Here is an 18,834-nt window from a genome sequence, read left to right on the forward strand (position 1 = left end):
AGCAATCCAAATGCTGATGTCATATACATGTATTTCTCAAAATTATTCCAAATAATACTTACTAAATTCATAACAAAATTAAAGGGAAATATGTCACTTAATCACGTCCTCACATTTATATTTTGGTCATCCGAAATCTTACAGTTCTCCACAGTCAATAATAAGTCATGTCATGTATTTAATTCCCTAATTTTGTGTGCGATTGATATTCCATTTATTTAGTTGTAGAAAAAGGCAAGCGTGGCTCGCCACAAATTCAGTAGGATAATGTTTTGACGTGCCACAGTTCCTCCACCTAAATCTTTCTCATCCTATGTGGCGGCCTCACGGACATCTCTGGCGTGGGTGAGTCTCCGGGTGACAGTTCCGTGCGCGTTTCCGGACCGTATTAGTATACGTTGATCTCAATTTTAATGGAGTTTAGATGCCGACGTGTTTATTAATTACCGGAAAGAGAGAGGAGAGAGGAGAGAGAGAGAGAGATGGGGGGAGGAGGGAGAGAGAGAGAGAGAGAGAGAGAGATTGCGGAGGCGCACGTTAGCAATTGCAAGGACACCGGCATTTGAATTCGTCGCCTCCTCTCTCTCGATCTCTCCTTCTTCTTGTTGTCGTTGATTGGGCGGCGAATCTCTCGATCCGATCATCTATCGAGCTCGCGCGCGGCGGAGATCCTGAGTATCTCGCGATTCCCTCCGGCTAACGCCATTGCGGGCGACTCAGATTGCTTCGCCTCATCCATCCGAAGTAGACAATCCTAGATTCCAACGTCTTCGTCGTATATTAGGGCATCGCGTAGCTGGTCCCTCCACGGTAGCCCTTCTTCGCGTTGGAGTTTTCCTTCGTTTATGATTCGGATGCCTGGCGTCTCGTGGAGTTTCGAGACATTCTTTTGGGAATTACGACTTTATGGGGTTTCCGTCGAGATTTTTGACCTATTTCCGAGCTCCGGAGCTGTCGCAGCGAGTATTGGTTGACAACAACAGCTGAGGTGGTAACGATTTCTCGAAGGATCATGGCATGCTTTGTTTCCTTTCACGTTTTAAGGGTGGAAATCACCGGCATTGCAGTTCTTTGATCTTCATAGACCTTAACTTGGGCTGAAAACAACAGTTCGTCCTGTTATTGATTTGGTCTCAGTGGAGTAGATACTTGGATCGTGCCGGGTGCCCTCCTTGTTGGTTTTTACCGATGCTATGTTGGAGTAGAATTCTGCTCCATAAGCGAAAGCTCGTCTCTCGACTCCGTTTATGGGGCAGCATCAGATAGTCCACAGCAGCAGTCTTTTGTCTTTTCATTATGCCGGAAAGGATTGTTCTTTATGCGTATGTTGTTTGATCCCGGTCCGTGGATGGCAGATCCTCTGAGAAATGGTCCCGTGGAAAGGGATGTAGAGCAGGTATCATTCTGAGGCAACTCCAATACTTTGTTGCTTTCGTTATCTCTTTTGGTGTATGATCTTTTGTGTTTCCTTCTGGTTTAGCAACAACTGAGGTGTTCAATCTATTCCCCTAAAGCTAAAAAGTAAAATTTGAAATAGATACTGACATGCAGAGGAATCTTACCTTATCCTTTCAAATCTTGGTGTGTCATATGGAGTTAGGTTTTCATAGTAGGGTAAAGGAGTCTACTTGGGCTTCCCCTTAGTCTTTGAACTTTCAGATTTCATTTAATACATCCTCATTGGATACAATGCCTTTTCTGAACATGCACAAATTAATTTTCTGATTATATCCTCATCTGATCAAGTGAGCATTTAGTAATTTGAATCCCCGTGGCAACCACTTGTTGCTCCAATCTGATCCATCTAATGTTGGTCTTCATTTGTTGCAGAATTTGTCATACTCAATGCTATTCCAAGTTCTTTATGTCATTTGCAAATGCTCATTTTCTCTTTTTGTGACAATAAACATCCCAGTTCATCTCAAAATCATTTTGAAAAATTGTCTCTGAATTTTGAACTATGTCTCTTTTTTGTTGGGGCTTATGATACACATTAGTGCATGCCATTCCTTTTCTGGAGTTTTGTGGTATTTAAAATGTTGTATGCAGTGAAAACAAATTAATGGATTGTTAATTTATGGAAAGTTACTTCATTTGCATTGTTCTCTGTATTATATTCTGAAACAATATATGTGATAAGCAGTGAAAACTAATATATGGATCGAGGATTTATATAAAGTTAATTCATTTGCATTGTTCTTCTGTATTATATTCTCAAACACTATATGTGATTGAAAACATGGTATTATGTCCATGTATATATTTCTTTTTGTATAAAATGTGCAACTACCTGAACTAATAATCATTTATATCCTCTAACTTTACTACATTATATTTCTAGATTAACAATATCATGGATCTTGTGATCTTTACACTATATTAAGGTTAAACATATAAACAATTTGTCTCCATTTCTTTTGCAAGGATATTTATTTAATGCTAATTGATTGTGAAAATAATCTTCTCTTATATAAGGAAATGACTGCATTAAGAACTTCCCAAATCCTTCTTGACCAGATAAAGTCTGAAAATTTCCATGGCATAATTGCTATAGAGGAGATATGGGATCAATATTCATGTTCCAGCTCACACTTAATGCAGTTGGAGTCACTAAATCGAATCAAAATCACCAATTGGAATCACGCCCCAGTAAAACCTCCATAATATTTGGACTGTGCAAAATAGAGATCGACTAGCATGTGCTCTGGCCTTTTCAATAGTTGTGTTAGCCCTATTATTCATTCATAGGAAGTCTATATATGCTATTAAGTGGCAGATTCTCTTGGTTGTCAGGGAATCAAACCCACTTATCATCAAAGAGATTACTAGGAAGCTCAAAAGATGAGACTCTGTATGGAAAAACATAAAAAGTAATAATGGATCTTTTCTTGCCATTGAGTTTAATGAGGAGTATTTATAGTCAAATTAAGGGATCAAGTCTGTTGTCATTTGTTTCTAGGAGATTTTCCTTAGACATCCTTCTGTCAGTCCTTGAACCACTAATCCTAATTGACTCACCTTGTCTAATATGGAGAATCTTTGTCTGTCCTGTATTGTATCCTACACAGGAGCTACAATTAATTGTTAGTAAACAAAAAACATTTCTTACTTTATCCTTTTCTGTAACCACTCATATCTACCTCAGTATTCTCATCTTGGATGCACTAAGTTTTGTATATACAATTTCTTTACACAGTACTGGAGCAATAAGATAGAGGTGCAGCTAGCTAATCTAGAAGACAAATATAAAATTCATGTAAGGATTAAAAAATGATGTTTTATTGAAAAGAAGTCATGCTTATAATAAGATGAAAAGCCTATTTACAGAAGTAACCTGAATTTCTACCTAATATAACTTTATTTTTACTAATCTAAACATCTAAGAATTTAAAGATTAATCTTTGTGGATCAGGGTTAATAAACATGAAAACAAACAAATAGATTCTTATATAATCTGTATATCTAGTAGTTAAATGATTAGTTTTCATGAATCAGGGTTAGTAAACATGTTGCTTTAGATATCCTTCCAGAACTTGTTCTCAAGTTTGCCATTTGAACTTTTAATCTTTTAGATCTTTCACATAGTGACATTTATATGGTTTTGTAGGAAGGAGTGAGGTGATGAATTGGGTTAATAAACAAATAAGTGCTGTTCTTTATTGTTGATGCTAATTACTTCATGATACCCAGGCAATTACAGCCTTAAAGAAAGGAGCATATCTATTGAAGTATGGACGAAGAGGAAGGCCAAAGTTTTGTCCTTTCAGACTTTCAAATGTAAGTTGCTCTACAACGTTAAAGGAAGACTACGTCTGTCCTTTTTCATTCTTGCTTATTTCAAATATGCCCTCGACTGATAGTGAATGTTAAAAATTGTTTCTGTTTTTATATGATTACTGCAGTTCATTTTTTTCGAAGTTAAAGGTGTCATCCAAACCCCTATAACTTGAACTAGAAATCATGAAGCTTTATGTATCTATATCTAACCTGATGTTTGTTTTCTCTTTGGTGTCACAATCTTATCTCATTAAATTATTGTGCTTAAATTCCAGGATGAATCTTTGCTAATTTGGTACTCTGGAAGGGATGAGAAACAACTTAAACTTAGTCAGGTTTACAAGATAATACCAGGACAGCGTACTGTAAGTTCAATTCTTCATCTTTAGATATCTTCTTGATGCTTATTTCCATATGTATGCATCATCTTTCATTTACTAAATATGAGAGTATGTTTTTTGCATATATGTAATATAATATTGTCATGAACCATAAACATTTACCTGCTGCATTTAGGTACTCTTTCCTTTTTTACTTCTTTCCATGTAAATTGGCCATATAACATTAATATGAACATTACTGTGCTGATTGTCCCCTCTTTGTGACACAGTAATAGAATGTTTTATTGTTATTTATTACAATTAACTTTATGAGATTCTGTTCTGATTCTTTCAATGCTTTATTCAAAGATCAATGTGAATTGTAGTTTAAATGAGAACTATGGTGTTCTTTATTCTTTTAGGCAATATTTCAGCGGTATCCACGGCCTGATAAAGAATACCAGTCATTTTCTCTTATATACAACGAAAGATCACTAGATTTGGTACGTACATCCATTCCTGTTCCTCATGTTTTACCTAGCTTTACTATTTGTATCTTCTGGGAGAATGTTCTGCAATTTCTCTTCTGACACTGACCTTTAGACACAATTTGAAATCACGTGTTCATGATACATACAGTAGCATATATGCAAACAGACTGATGGTTTGGATATACTGCACAGCTAGCATAAATGTTATACTTATTGTGAACCACACTGTTTAAATACAATTCTCAATTAAAATGAATTTGTCAGATCTGCAAGGACAAGGACGAAGCAGAAGCCTGGTTTCTTGGATTGAAGGCTTTGATTTCACGAGGAAATTATCGGAAGTTGAGATCAGAATCAAAAGGGGATAGGACTTCGTCTGATAGTCCTACTACATATATTCGTAAAATTTCTCCATTCACATCACCCTTCAGTGGTAGTGATATCTCTCATAAGGTTGGCAAGTTTGTTCTTTGTCTAACTTTCGCTATATAATAATGTTACTGGTTATAGACCCTATCATGTTTCATTTTTTAAGGATTCCAGTGATGACCAAATCAATACTTCTTATGAGTACCATCCAGTTAATGGTTTGGGGAAGGTGTTGTCTGACGTGATATTGTATACGTCACCAGCCAGGAGTTTGTTACACTCAGAATCTCTATGTAAATCTTTTTGTTCACACTCATCAGGAGCTGCAGATATTACTAATGGACAGGGCTCTGCAGTTGATACTGTTAGAGTAAGTTTATCTAGTGCTGTTAGCTCATCAAGCCATGGATCAAATCATGAGGATTTTGATGCATTAGGTGATGTTTTCATTTGGGGAGAAGGCATAGGTGATGGGTTTCTTGGTGGTGGTTTGCAAAGGGCTGGAATTTCCTCGACCATTGCGATTGATGCATCACTGCCAAAAGCTTTGGAGTCAACAGTAGTGCTTGATGTTCACAATATAGCTTGTGGTAAGAATCATGCAGTTTTGGTTACCAAACAGGGGGAGGTTTTCAGTTGGGGAGAGGAATCAGGAGGCAGGCTTGGCCATGGAAATGATGCTGATGTTTCGCAGCCAAGGCTTGTGGATGCCCTAGGTGGTATGAATGTTGAACTCGTGGCATGTGGCGAATATCATACATGCGCTGTAACTTTGCCTGGGGATTTATTTACATGGGGTGATGGTACTCACGGTTCAGGTCTCCTGGGTCATGGGAGTGATGCGAGTCACTGGATTCCGAAAAAAGTGTGTGGTCCAATGGAAGGTCTGCATGCGTCATCAGTATCTTGTGGACCATGGCATACAGCCGTTGTGACTTCTGCAGGCCAGCTATTTACATTTGGTGATGGAATTTTCGGTGCTCTGGGTCATGGTGATCATAGAAGCACAAACATACCAAGAGAAGTTGAAGCTCTGAGAGGAATGCGCACTGTTCGTGCAGCTTGTGGTGTTTGGCACACTGCTGCAATTGTGGAAATTTCAGATGCATCCTCTGATTCCAGTGACTCTGCGATGGGGAAACTATTCACTTGGGGAGATGGTGATAAAGGTCGACTTGGACATGGTGATAGGGAACCCAGACTCCTTCCAGCATGTGTAGCATCTCTTTCTGATAATATTTGTAAGGTAGCTTGCGGGCATGACATAACTGTTGCTTTAACAACATCTGGACATGTTTATACAATGGGAAGTACTGTCTATGGGCAACTTGGTAATCCCCAAACCGATGGAAAGCTTCCCACTCGTGTTGAAGGAAAGATTTCAAATCAATTTGTTGAAGAGATATCATGTGGATCTTATCATGTTGCTGTATTGACCTCAAGAACTGAAGTCTATACCTGGGGCAAAGGAGTGAATGGCCGTTTAGGCCATGGGGATAATGATGACCGAAATACTCCGACACTTGTTGAAGCTTTAAAGGACAAACAAGTGAAGAGTGTTGTATGTGGTGCAAGTTTTACTGCAATCATCTGTCTTCATAAGTGGGTGTCCAGTGCTGATCAGTCCATATGTTCTGGTTGTCATCTCCATTTTGGATTCAGAAGAAAACGTCATAATTGTTATAATTGTGGTTTAGTCTTTTGCAAAGCATGTAGCAGCAGAAAATCTACTGGAGCTTCTTTAGCACCAAATATTAATAAGTTGTATCGTGTATGTGATGAATGTTATACCAAGCTTAGGAAAGTGGTGGGGGATGGTAAGATTCCTCAAATTCCAAGGCATCAAAATGGAAGTACAAACCAGGTGCCTGGTGAACTGGCTGACAAAGATTCACCTGGTCCTAGGATGCAGGGTCAGTTCTCTAGGCTCTCATCATTTGAATCTTTTAAAGGTGAAAACAGAGATTCCAGGGAATCAAACAATGGATATCCATCAAGTTCTTCAAAGTTTCTTCAAGTTCAAGCATCTTCAAAGAAAATATTCTCTGCTTCTGTCCCAGGTTCAAGAGTAGCTTCTCGTTCAAATTCACCTACATCATGTAAGCGAAGTCCATTGCATTCATTGGCCATATCAAGGGATGCCACTAATACATGCTTGGAAATATGTCATGACTTGAACCCAACCAATGAGGATCTAAGACAAGAAATCCTTAAGTTACGGACACAGGTAAGTGTGTTGTAAATTCAAGTGGGTTATTTGTAGATTTTTGGCTCATAGCGCACATGCTACCACATCATAAACTCGACTGAATTTGGTTGCATATTGTTTTAGCACTTGCAAAACTATGAATATGGACATTCATACCAACTTCTTACATTACTGATAATTGACAGTTTCCTGTAATCATATCTGTTATTTTGCTTATCCAAGGATCATAACACATATTTGTCTTCCATTTAAATTTTCAGTTATATTTAAATTTTCCAATTGAAATTTTGGTTGTCATTAATCATTTCATTTCATGATTGATCAGTTGTACACCATTAACTAGAACTTTTTTTCTGTAGGTTGATGAGCTAGCATGTAAATCACAACTTCTAGAAGTGGAATTGCAGAAAACAACAAAACAATTGACAGATGCAAAAGCAATGGTGAGCGAAGAAACTGCAAAGGGCAAGGCTGCAAAGGAAGTAATCAAGTCTCTGACATCACAGGTAGAGCTTTTTCTTTACCCATTCTATTCCTGGTGTAAGTAACCCTTGGTTCTAAAAATTGATCTACCAGCTTTTTAGGTGCTATTTTTGTGAATGTGGTGAGTGTATCTTTCCTCTAAATTTGCAGATTAGGAATTCTATGTAGCACACATCTAATGACTTCTTGGTCTAGTATGCTAAATTATGTACACCATGTTCTTATTCATGTCGGATTCCATGTTTCACTTGGTTATTTTCTACAAATAGAAATTTGCCTCTGAAATTTTATTGTACTTTGAAGTTTGAATCATGGCTTCCAAAGGTGTATTGGATTACCAACCGTCTCAATCGGTACTAACATATTAAATAATTTTTAGTAATTCTTTTGGTGCACTGAGGTGTATGCATCATATTGATCGATGGGTGAAGGTCTAAGAAGATTCTGGAATGGTATTGGTACCTAAGAACTTGCTTTGAGGTCTTCATGAATTAAGGATTTATATCTCAAATGCCTGCCAGGCTCCTCTTGAGATGTTCTGATATGTTGGTGCAATATGATATACTATGGTATACTGTTATGAAAGATTAACAAATATCAGTTAAACTGTCATTATTACCTTGGTAAGTATGGTGTATTCTATACCAGTATGCAGTTGGAGCAACACAATATGATCCACTTATATGCCAAGATATTTTAGATCTTTCTAGGGATTTTACAGCACTGGAAATGTATGATCATGGAACAGCAGGTTGTCATGTTCCAGCCATTTAGGGTTAGCTATGTAGAGCTTTTCTTATCATTTGGATCCACCTGGGCAATAGAACAAGCCAAATGGAAGTAGTCAACTCTCTTGTTATGATTTCTCAAGTCTTTACATCTCCTCGCATTGGTAACTCTATTCAACTCACCTCATCTAACTGAGACATCTATTGGCCTCCTTGCAACCTGTTCATACCATCATTAATATGTTTTCCTCAATTTACCCTCTATCATAAATGTGCCGATTGTTCAAAGAAAATAAGCATTTCTTGGTCTCTTTTTCCTACTTGTCCTACACATTCATCTTAGCATCCTCATCTTGGTAACACCAACTTTTTTTTTTTTTGTAAAAGTTTCCTAAATCAATTCCAATCCATGACACATGATTAGCATTACAGTTGTCTGATAAAATTCCTCTTTTAATTGAAGGGGACGTGAGTATTATGTAAAAATCTTGATACCCCTCCCCAATTTTTATCATTCTGCTTTATATCTATTAACAATAACCTTAGAATATCCTTTGTGAATAACAGATCCAAGATAACCTAAATTTATACTTTTTAGAAACTTCTTGTCCATAACTGATCCTTGACATGAAGTTATTGTTAAAGAGAACTCACTATGCATTCCCCCCAATTGTAATACTAGTGACAACCCTATCATATATATCTTTTATCACAACAATAAAACTACTAAGCACTGTTTTTATTTTCTAAAACACATCACAATAGATTCTATATGGGTTTTCTCTATCTAGTTCAATAAAAACAATCCAAGTTTTTTCTCCCTATTTCTAATTTTTAATCATTTTTAAGAAATAGTTAGTTTTAATAATTTGTCTTTCATGCACAAAACCATGAAAAATAGTATTATTTTAATTAAAAGAAACACAATTAAATATTTCAAAAGATTTTCTTCCAGTATTCAGTGCAAATATCTTGAGTAAATAATTCAGCTTTTATTCCCAGTTGTGCAGCAGATCCAACATTTAGATTTTGTGGCAGATTTTTAACTACATCTGTTTAATCATCAATATTGGAGAGAAAGATGGTAGTTTCGTTTGCTTAATTTTGCTTGCAACTAAACACTTTACTTTGGTTAGAATCAGTACATGCAGGATCTAAAATAGGGTGTACCCAGTGTAGAGGGCCTCATCTAATATGTGGTCTGGGAGAGTCAATTTATACAGCCTTACCTCTAAATATATAACGGCTATTTTTTTTACTCGAATCATGAACTCAGGACTCAGGGAAAGAATTTTAGTGTCTAAGATCCAATAGAGCAAAGTACAACAATGCCTTCTATGGTTCCCTAATCTAAAACCACTTGAGCATTGTTCCCATTGTTAGACCGCTATTATATATTTTCTAATGAATCAGGCTTGTTAGTGTCCCAACAATTGTTATTGCAATACTGTACAGAAGCTCATTGCCATATTTAGTTACTTATCAGGCACTGTAGGTAGGACTAGTTTTTTTCAAGTTAAGCTACTAGAATACTGATCCTTTAATCTGATCTGTGTGTGGGCTTATTATATGCTGAGATGGCAAGATGCATTAAAAATCTCTTTTCATGCTACTATGCTGTACTTTAATACAATTCACTACTTTTTGGGTTCTAATTTCCAGTTCTTATATTTGGCAGCTAAAGATTATGGCTGACAGAGTACCAGAGGCATCTCTGATATCCCGCAACTATGGGTCTGGTTATACATCTGACTCACCGAAACTACAATCCATTGACAACACAACAAGCAACTTGCTACCTTCCCAGTTATCTGTGTCAAATGGTAATTTGAGTAATCCAGTAGTCTGCAATGGAAACAACACATTGTCAGAAAAAGTGGAATGGGTTGAACAAGCTGAACCAGGTGTTTACTTTAGCATATCTTCTTTGCCTGGTGGTGATAAATGTCTCAGGCGAGTGTGCTTTAGGTATGGGAAGCCTCTTACCCATGTCATATTTTACATGGATGGTCTATTGGTAAACATCTTTATCACTAATTCTGTTTTTTTGTCCCAGAAGTAATATAACAGAAGGTACAGATAAGATACTAATTTTTACTATTATTTCTAACTCTGAACGGTTTCAAATGACAAGTCTTTTTTTTTTTGAGTGATCAGCATATGATTTGTTGTCTATATAGTGTTAATATTGTTTCTTGGTCTAGATAATAAGTGGTAGTCATATTTCTGCGGACTTTATTGCATGTGTGTTGGATGTTAATGCAGTTAGATTGGTGGTTCTTACTTTTCTGGGGAAAAAGCAGGTACTTTGTTTTACTCATTCTCATTTTTTACAAGATTATACAATAAGAAATCCCCAGGATCATGTCATCTTACATACATTTAAAAAATCCACATGATGACACTGGGACGAAAATTGTCCCACTAGTTCACAAATAAGAGACAGTGCAGTACAAGATAACCACAGCTGGGATACAGAACACACCCAGTAAACTTTAATTAAGTTGCTATTTGCATGTCTTCTGAGGTTCGTTCAATGATTAATTTGATTTTTAAGCGACTAAAGTTTAAAAGGAACTAGGTGAGCCTAATAACTGGGCAAACTTTTACAGAAAGAATAAAAGCAAAACATTTTTCGATTTTCTACATGCATTTTGACACCAAACATTTTAATTTTCAATTTTCTTACAAGTATTGGAAAAGACAACAGAGGTTAGTTAATATTGTGGTTAATTTCTAGGTTTGCTTTATCGATATTCATAAGCCTCGTTCTGCACAGTCTTGACTTGACAATTAATTGAAAGATTTACGTCTGATCGAGATTTACTATGATGTAATTCATCAGATATGCTGTCCAATTTGTGAATTTAGTTGCAAAAATAACCTATCATTACCGTTCATGCAACAGGCATTGTTACATGTTCATATTTAGATGCCTTTATATTGGAGAACTAGAAAGATCTATTGGTTGTTGGTGCAGTATTTTATCATCCCAGGGTCTTTTTTTTTATGATAATTGTTGTTTTCTTTGCAGCCGAAAAAGATTTAGTGAACAACAAGCAGAGAAGTGGTGGGTAGAAAATCGATCAAGGATTCAGGAGAAATACACTATCCTTAGTGGTGAAAATTCTGCGTCGGGCTCTACCTCCGCGCATGTTGCAGGAAGGATGGCTTGTTCGACCAAGCAGTGATGCCGCAAACTCTCCGTACCGCTCCCCGGTAAATGTAAATATTCCTTAGAACCGGTGGACGATGCACATACCTTACCTTATTGATTGTTGCACCATACTAGGGCAGTCACTTACAGTGGCCGCTGCTGCCTTAGAGGATTCCTTTTAACCCCTTCAACAAAAATCATGCAATATTATCTTCCATGCATCTAATTTTCTGTCCAGGAAGAACATCAATTTTTGTTTTCTTTTTTGTTTTTTGAGGTTTTATCATTTTCTCATGGATTCCGACTGTACTTGGATGATCGTAGTCATGATAACACTGATGGTAGTTGATACTCTTTAGTTAGCTGTGTTCCCAAGCTAACACTGAAGAAGAAAGTAAGATGGTTGACATGAGAGATTAGACTTGTTATCTATAGGAAAACTGGAAGAGTGCTTCAATTCTGCCATTTTTTGCTTGAGCATCATGGTTGACATTTTCTCACCGGTGGCCCATTCTCATGATGTTTTATCATCGAAATAGTGCATAGCATTTTATGTTACTCTCTCTTTGGCATTGATGAAATGATGAAATCCACTCCTACGTTTTGTAAGAGGTTGCTGCTTCTCTAATCCTCTTTACTGTGCTAGAAAACATGGCACGGACTTGAGGTGCAGGTATGAAAGAAATCCCCTCCTACGTTTGAGTGTTCTAAATCAAACTCTAAATTTAATATCTAAGTCAATTTTAAATAACAGGTCAATTTTATATTTAAATGTATTTGATGATATTATAAATTTTTTTTTTTGTAATATAGTAAAAGAGGATGAAAGGGATAGAGCATGACGGAGAAGAGAGCGATTTTTAATATTTATAATCTCAAATTATAAATATTTTTAATAATAAATAAACAAATAAATAAAAGTTGAGGGATTTTTAATTTCTTTGTAAGCTCAAATGTTTTAATTTGTGAACAAATCAATTAATTTTTGTAGCTATGGGTCGTTTCCGTGAAACATGATTTGTTTGGCTAAAGAGGATCGAAGTAGAAAACACTTTAATAGCGTGTTTTTTTGTTTTTTGTTTTCTTCATTCTGTAACCACCAACGCCATTCACTCCATTTCTTTGTAATATAATGATTCACAAAAAAAGATTTGATCGTTTGAGAATCCTACAGAATTATCGAGTGTTAAAGACCGGCTTTATCATTTGATTTCAAGAGATGTATAATGATAGCCACAAGAAAATAAACACCAGCAAAAAAAAAATTAATACTTAAAAAAACAGAAAAAGAAAAAAAAATGCAGTGATACGCCTGACTCATCACCTATCTTGGGTTGAATGTTCAAATCTTCATCCTATGAATTTTCTGAAAATACTGATTAATTGGTGATAGCAAGATCGATCGATCGATCGATCAATCTGAGTTCATCTTTACTACACTTACACTAAGAATAAGATAATTGCTCCCTTTTTTTGATTTTTTTTATAAATCTTTCTTCACAACAAGATCCTGTGATGGAATTCTATCATCAATCAAACTTTCTGGTCCTTTTCCAAAAGCACAAATCTTTCTTCAGTTTACCGAACCCAAGTACATTTCATTCATCAGCAACTTCTTCCAGCATAACTTGCTGACCACAAGTAGAGACAAAGATAAACAGAAACAAATATATACACAAGGCATATTAATGAATGAATGAATGAATGAATGAATGAATGAATGAATAGCAGGCAGGCAGGTATAACCAGATTTACCATAAGGCTTCCACTCTATTGTAAACAATTCGATTCTGGAGGCTACTCTTTGTGTCCAATTCATTAACTAAATACAAGGAACCGATAAGAGAAGATGGATTACCCACCTACCTACCTTATGCTAAAGCATCTAAGGAACTAATCTTAACCACACACAAGATGATGGTATCATCAGTTTAGCGAACCCCAAACAACGGAACAAGCAGCACGTTTATCCCGTATTCCCAAACATTTACATACAACATCGATGTAACCAAGAGAAGTGATAAAATGTTTCCTGCTTCAAGCATCTCCAAATATGCAATGTGGACGATCTAGATCGACAACTTTTAACCAGGTCAACTGAAAAAGTAATGTATATTGAGAGAGGATAAAGAAAAAGAAAAGTTCAGAAAAAGAATAATAAAACTGCTCTAGAAAGAACCTGGAAAGTTGTACAGGTATGATTCTCAGAGACACTTGAGTTGAAACCTCAAGAAGCTAATTTTGGAATTGAGCAGGAAACATCCCTATCTAATGCTGACGACTGGAAAACAAAATCTGAAATCACACGTTCTAAAACTGGTGGTATTAAATACATCTGCTGAGCGAGCTATTCCCAAAAATTTTCTTCCGTAAAGTCTCCAACTCCATATAAATTAACTAACTTTCTAGTCATTCATGCCCCACACCAGTCTATATGTCTGAGGATAAAAGCATTAGAAGCTCCCTTGGAGTAATGAACAATTAATAAGAAACTACCAAATCCCAATATACTGGAAAAAAATAATTAAGCCCGTAAGTCTAATTATGTATGTTTGAGGCAATCAGTAGTTGTGCTCGTGACTGCTAAGATTTAACGAGTTTCTTATCCTTTTCACAAGGGCTTGAACAGACGTAACACAGAGGCAAAACTCTTCATCGTCTAAATTTGTCCGACTACTGAATCTGCCTAGACTGTTAATCGATCCCCATTTTTTCCAACTAGTTCTGCATCTCAGAGATTCTTTCCAAATTCATCTATGTTTAAATTAAGAGAGAAATCTAATAATTGATGACCGACACCAACTACATAGAGAACTATTTGAAGATGTCCCCGGATATCAAATCTAATGAAGCTTCAGCCACATCCAACACATGATTTCTGAGAAAGTAAATTAGCAAAATATGAAAGCAATGGGACCCTTGGCACATAAATATGAACTTAAGCCCAAGAGTAGTAAGCTACAGCGGAACACACACATCAGAACAAAGAATACAAGAACTGATGACCAATTTTATTCCCTTGAGATAGTGGAAACAAGAATGAAATGGCAGAATAGTACACTGTAAAGCTAATAAACAGAGGAACATGCAGCTACATCAAATTATTATATGTAATTGTACTGCATGACCCACGTGAGCACTCTCATGCGAATAGGCATTTTGGAAGAAGTTCAAATGTTTTGTCTTAATTTAGATCAGGGCAGGGCTAGAAGATAAAAGAGAGAGGATAAATCTCAAGTGTTACTTAGAAGAGAGTGTTCCGTCAAATCCCGAGTAAAATCTGAAATTTCAAAAAGGCAGAGATTACCCTGGTCGAATCAGTGTTTTATGCCCTTCAACCAATCAATCTTCCACATCCTCTTCCAAAAGGCATGCAACAATTCTTCAGACAAATCTCAGCAGCCCATCACAGCGCAATTATACACAAAGCTCCCACAATGCTTGCTGGCAATCATGTTCCATTCTGGAGGCCCATTTCTTGGAGTCCATGAATTTAATTCAATCATCCCTCCTCCAAGCACCCTCGGTCCGCCAATCACCAAGAGTCGTTCACCACAAGCACGAAAAGCTAGGCCCCAACCATTCACTGAATCTGGTCTCTCAGGCAGCCTTCCCAAAGTGATCCAAGAGTTATTCTTCTTGTCATATTTTCTAACCTCTTTTTCTGCATAATCAGCTGCATATAGCTCGTTATTAACTACTGCAACCAGCGGAGGTGCACCACTTGGACCATTGAGTCCTAGGGACATATTTGGAATGACCGTCCAGGTATGTTTCTCCATATCATATTCTTCCCCACACGTCAGCAATTCTGTAGTGCTAGACATTCCGCCGATCACATAGAACTTGTTGTCCATAAAGACACCTGAGCACATCTTCCTTGGTTTATTCATGCTACGGAGAATTGTCCATGTTTGTGTCTCAGAATTGTAAAGCTCCGCGGACCTCAATATAGCACCTTGTGCATCTACGCCACCAGCTACGATAGCTCTCTCCCCAAAGCTGGCTGATCCAAATAAGCACCTAGGGGAGTTCATTTCAATACCTTGGGACCAAGAATTTGTCAGAATGCTATACCTCAGTACTATATGGGAAATACAACAGGTATAGTCCCTTCCGAAAACAAGGAGCTCAGTGCCCACAGCCAATGATTCCTTATCAGAGCGCATGAAGAAATCGTTCTGTGGCATTTTTGGGAGGGTAATCCAGCGTCCGCGATAGGGATCATATGCTTCCCACTCGAGTATATTGCAGGAGAAGTATACCCAGTGCTCGATGATCCCCATCTGTCGCCGTAGCTTGTAGAGATCACCGGACCGGATCAAGGAATTAAAAGCTCGGTTCAGGGATGCAAGGGCACCATAGTCTGACCGAGAGCAGTGAAGGAGACACTTTATAGACATGTCACGGCCAATTTGGACGATGAGAGAGTTTGTATCGGAGTAATGGGCATCATAACTGGATTCATCAAGAGGTAATTTTGTTATTTCCTGCAACGGAGGCTCTGAGTGATCTTCGGATTTAGCCTTCTTTACTGAAGCAGCTTCACAGAGCTCCAAAGGTTCCACAAGTGGAGGGCGTTTGTTGGTAGTGATCTCAAGGAGATGATAGGTCATGTAAGCCAACTTGGATTCTTGCTCGCAGGAGCTCGGCAATGCTCTCGAGATAAAAAAGGACTCCTTCTCCAGCATGTCTTTGACGCGCACCAAATTCCCACCCCCGCACCGGGGACAAGTTTAAGCTAATCTATTCCTCTCCCAAAGCTATGAATGCACAATCTGCTGTAGTGGCAAAAGCAAAACAAGACCATCAGAGAGATTGCTTAAATGAAAGGCAACAATCTTAATACATCTACGAGAACAGTGGTATAAAAGAAGCGACTTGGTTGATAAGAACAGATCAAGCAAGCTTTACTGCGGATCAAATTCACAAGAACCATGGAAAGTTCCCTCAAAGAAGTCACCAAAGCAGAAATTCCCGCAAAGATCCAATCTTTCCGACACAAAGTTCCTCGATCTCGCTTCAACAAATCCAATCGATTTAACGACGTAACGATTAGAGAAAGAGCACCAATCGCCAAAACAAGAAAAGATCTTGAAGAAGTAAAACCCTAACGCGGACGAACCGGAACACAGATCTCGCAATTCCCACCAAAACAAAGCCAAAGATTCCAGCTTTCCGTTCCTCCATAATATATAACCGACGACGCAAAGATCTCCGTTTAAAACAGAAGCTCAAAAGAACACGCACAAATCACAGTGTCTGCTAAAATCCTTTTCTTCCTGTCATAATTGACGCGCGGGCACGGGAATCAACATCAGAAGAACAAGAACAAGAAGAAGAAAGGCGAGATTTTGAACTTACATGTGGACTGACAACAGTGAGGAGGAGGAGGAGGAGGAGGAGGATTCAAAAGAAGGTGAAGTCCATCAATTCGTGCTTTTCACTTGTAATGATCTGTTAAATTTGTGCTTCTTCGATGTTCCTCTTCTTCCTCCTCAGAGTGAGGGAAGGTAGCTTCTCCTATTTCGATCGGATTCGTCCTTGCGATCCTATCATGGTAGTGCTCAGAATTCATAGCGCTTCACCCGCTTCGGGCCTCGCGAGCAGCTCATTTCTTTCCATTTATTGACCACCGCCTCCCCGCCCCCCTTTTATTCTCCCCCATCGCCCCTCGCGCTCTCTCACTCTCACTCTGTCTCTCTCTCTCTCTCTCTCTTCTCCTCTCCCATGTTTCGATGACACTACCTCCAATATTTTTCATATTTATATCTATCTAATCCATCCATTTAAATAAAGTTAAATATTTAATATATATTTTTCTAAAAATAATGGCTTTAATCGAATTAAATATATAAATAATTATTTAAATATAATAACATTATAAAATATAAATATTTAATAAAATATAATTAATTTTGCGACAACATTGTGATATTTGGTATGCAAAAGATGGAACTTATCGAAACTTTATATGGTTGTACGAGAAAATAAAATATTAATAAAAACGAGCTTCATTCAATTTTTAGTATAAAGAGTGATATAATACTAACAACCGTCTCCATTCATTGTATCCACCAAATGTCATCAATTATAATTTTATTAATTATAATTAAATAAAATTATTTTATCAATTCGATCAAGCAGCATGATATAAATATTTTTTAAAAAATAATAATATTATTAAACTAATATTCATCTGATTGAATTATTATTGATCAGAGTCTTGCCTCGTTTCTGCTAATTATTATACCAAACAACGATTAGATAGATATTTCCTGTATCAACCATCAAAATGAGTCAAAGAAGCACCAGAAGCTTCTGGTGGTGCTTTTCCAGGCTGGTTCAAAGCAAACCAAACTTGTCTTCTCCAGCATCAAGTACTGCTTCTGACCCTGCAATGGTGATTCTCACTTTTGAGCCTCTGAAACCCTAATAATTCTCTTTCCAAGAAGGACAACATTGCAACCTCAACAGTTTGGGTTTCATGAGCTGCATTGTAGCCGTCTCCAATGATGTCTAAATAACGTCTTGGAAAAGATAGTCTTTGCATCAAACAAGCTTTCCTCATTGTGTTGGATTGCTGCTGTCTCCTTTACTTCATTCCCATACCAAAATATAATATTTATTTATTTATTTATTGGTGAAGTCCGAAAGATAAAAAGAAGAGAGGCTGAGCTCCTCATCAAACTTATCATCTTATCCTCACGTTATCCTCATGTCCTTTTATGTAAGACAAGACAAGATATTATTACATCCTATCAATCTTCTTGTTAACATAACTTGTATTATGTTAACACTTTTGTAAGATATGATGAAGAGAGAAGTTTTGCTCGCTGGCTTGGTCCAGCTCAATCGAACTTCAAATCCTTTTTGCCTCTTTTTGACTGCCAAAGAGGAGGTGAATCTTTAAACAGTAGGCCAACAAGCTGTCACTCCGAGACACCAAAAAACAAAAAAGAGAGAGCACCCATTATTGCGATAGTGCTTCCTTTACCTTGGCCTCATCACATGATTCACTTAATTATTATAGAGCACTCCTTCCAAGGATGTAATGGAGTGTGGTTGGCCAGTAATGGCGTCCGCATTGTTCTTCCTGTTACTTGGATCACAGATATTTTGTTGATGCATGTCTTCAGGGTTTGGAACTTGAAACAGTTTTGTCCTCATGCATGTCTCGGCCTAATGGTGGTGTGACTTCACGAGTGGAGAAATGACTGGAACGTGGTCATCAGGTCTGCAGTCTCGGCATACAGATGTTCTTTGACGCACCACCACGGACAAGTGGAAATCATGGAGG

The 18,834-nt window shown here is 37.4% G+C and overlaps 2 protein-coding genes across 4 annotated transcripts; one reads left to right on the plus strand and one right to left on the minus strand.

The window, feature by feature from the left end:
- The first annotated feature begins 465 nt into the window (after positions 1-465).
- Positions 466-11,892, plus strand: LOC135640154 (PH, RCC1 and FYVE domains-containing protein 1-like). The gene is made up of 9 exons (XM_065154335.1): positions 466-1,396; positions 3,691-3,777; positions 4,053-4,142; positions 4,520-4,600; positions 4,853-5,041; positions 5,124-7,184; positions 7,526-7,672; positions 10,056-10,345; positions 11,412-11,892. Exons 1-9 carry the CDS (start codon positions 1,319-1,321, stop codon positions 11,566-11,568), a joined length of 3,180 nt encoding a protein of 1,059 aa, XP_065010407.1. The 5' UTR covers positions 466-1,318; the 3' UTR covers positions 11,569-11,892.
- A 2,632-nt stretch (positions 11,893-14,524) lies between these two features.
- Positions 14,525-17,212, minus strand: LOC135581964 (F-box/kelch-repeat protein SKIP11-like). 3 transcript variants are annotated; one of them, XM_065154353.1, is made up of 2 exons: positions 16,899-17,212; positions 14,525-16,312 (listed from the first exon to the last, which is right to left on the minus strand). In XM_065154353.1, exon 2 carries the CDS (start codon positions 16,223-16,225, stop codon positions 14,930-14,932), a length of 1,296 nt encoding a protein of 431 aa, XP_065010425.1. In that variant the 5' UTR covers positions 16,226-16,312; positions 16,899-17,212; the 3' UTR covers positions 14,525-14,929. The 3 variants fall into 3 exon arrangements, with proteins under 3 accessions (XP_065010425.1, XP_065010419.1, XP_065010430.1); XM_065154347.1 differs by having other exon boundaries at positions 14,525-16,315; positions 16,899-17,211; XM_065154358.1 differs by lacking the exon at positions 16,899-17,212 and adding an exon at positions 16,660-16,836 and having other exon boundaries at positions 14,525-16,315.
- Positions 17,213-18,834: the final 1,622 nt, after the last annotated feature.

This window comes from Musa acuminata, chromosome BXJ1-4 (genome assembly GCF_036884655.1).
Source record: "Musa acuminata AAA Group cultivar baxijiao chromosome BXJ1-4, Cavendish_Baxijiao_AAA, whole genome shotgun sequence".
In the NCBI taxonomy this organism is placed as follows: domain Eukaryota; kingdom Viridiplantae; phylum Streptophyta; class Magnoliopsida; order Zingiberales; family Musaceae; genus Musa; species Musa acuminata.

Bases quoted from the DNA above. Each gene is read 5' to 3' on its own strand.
- LOC135581964 (XM_065154353.1), bottom strand. From the start codon at position 16,225: ATGCTGGAGAAGGAGTCCTTTTTTATCTCGAGAGCATTGCCGAGCTCC.
- LOC135640154 (XM_065154335.1), top strand. From the start codon at position 1,319: ATGCGTATGTTGTTTGATCCCGGTCCGTGGATGGCAGATCCTCTGAGA. The intron at 5,042-5,123 runs GTTGGCAAGTTT...TCATTTTTTAAG, and splicing joins GTAGTGATATCTCTCATAAG to GATTCCAGTGATGACCAAAT. The intron at 10,346-11,411 runs GTATGGGAAGCC...TTTTCTTTGCAG, and splicing joins CTCAGGCGAGTGTGCTTTAG to CCGAAAAAGATTTAGTGAAC.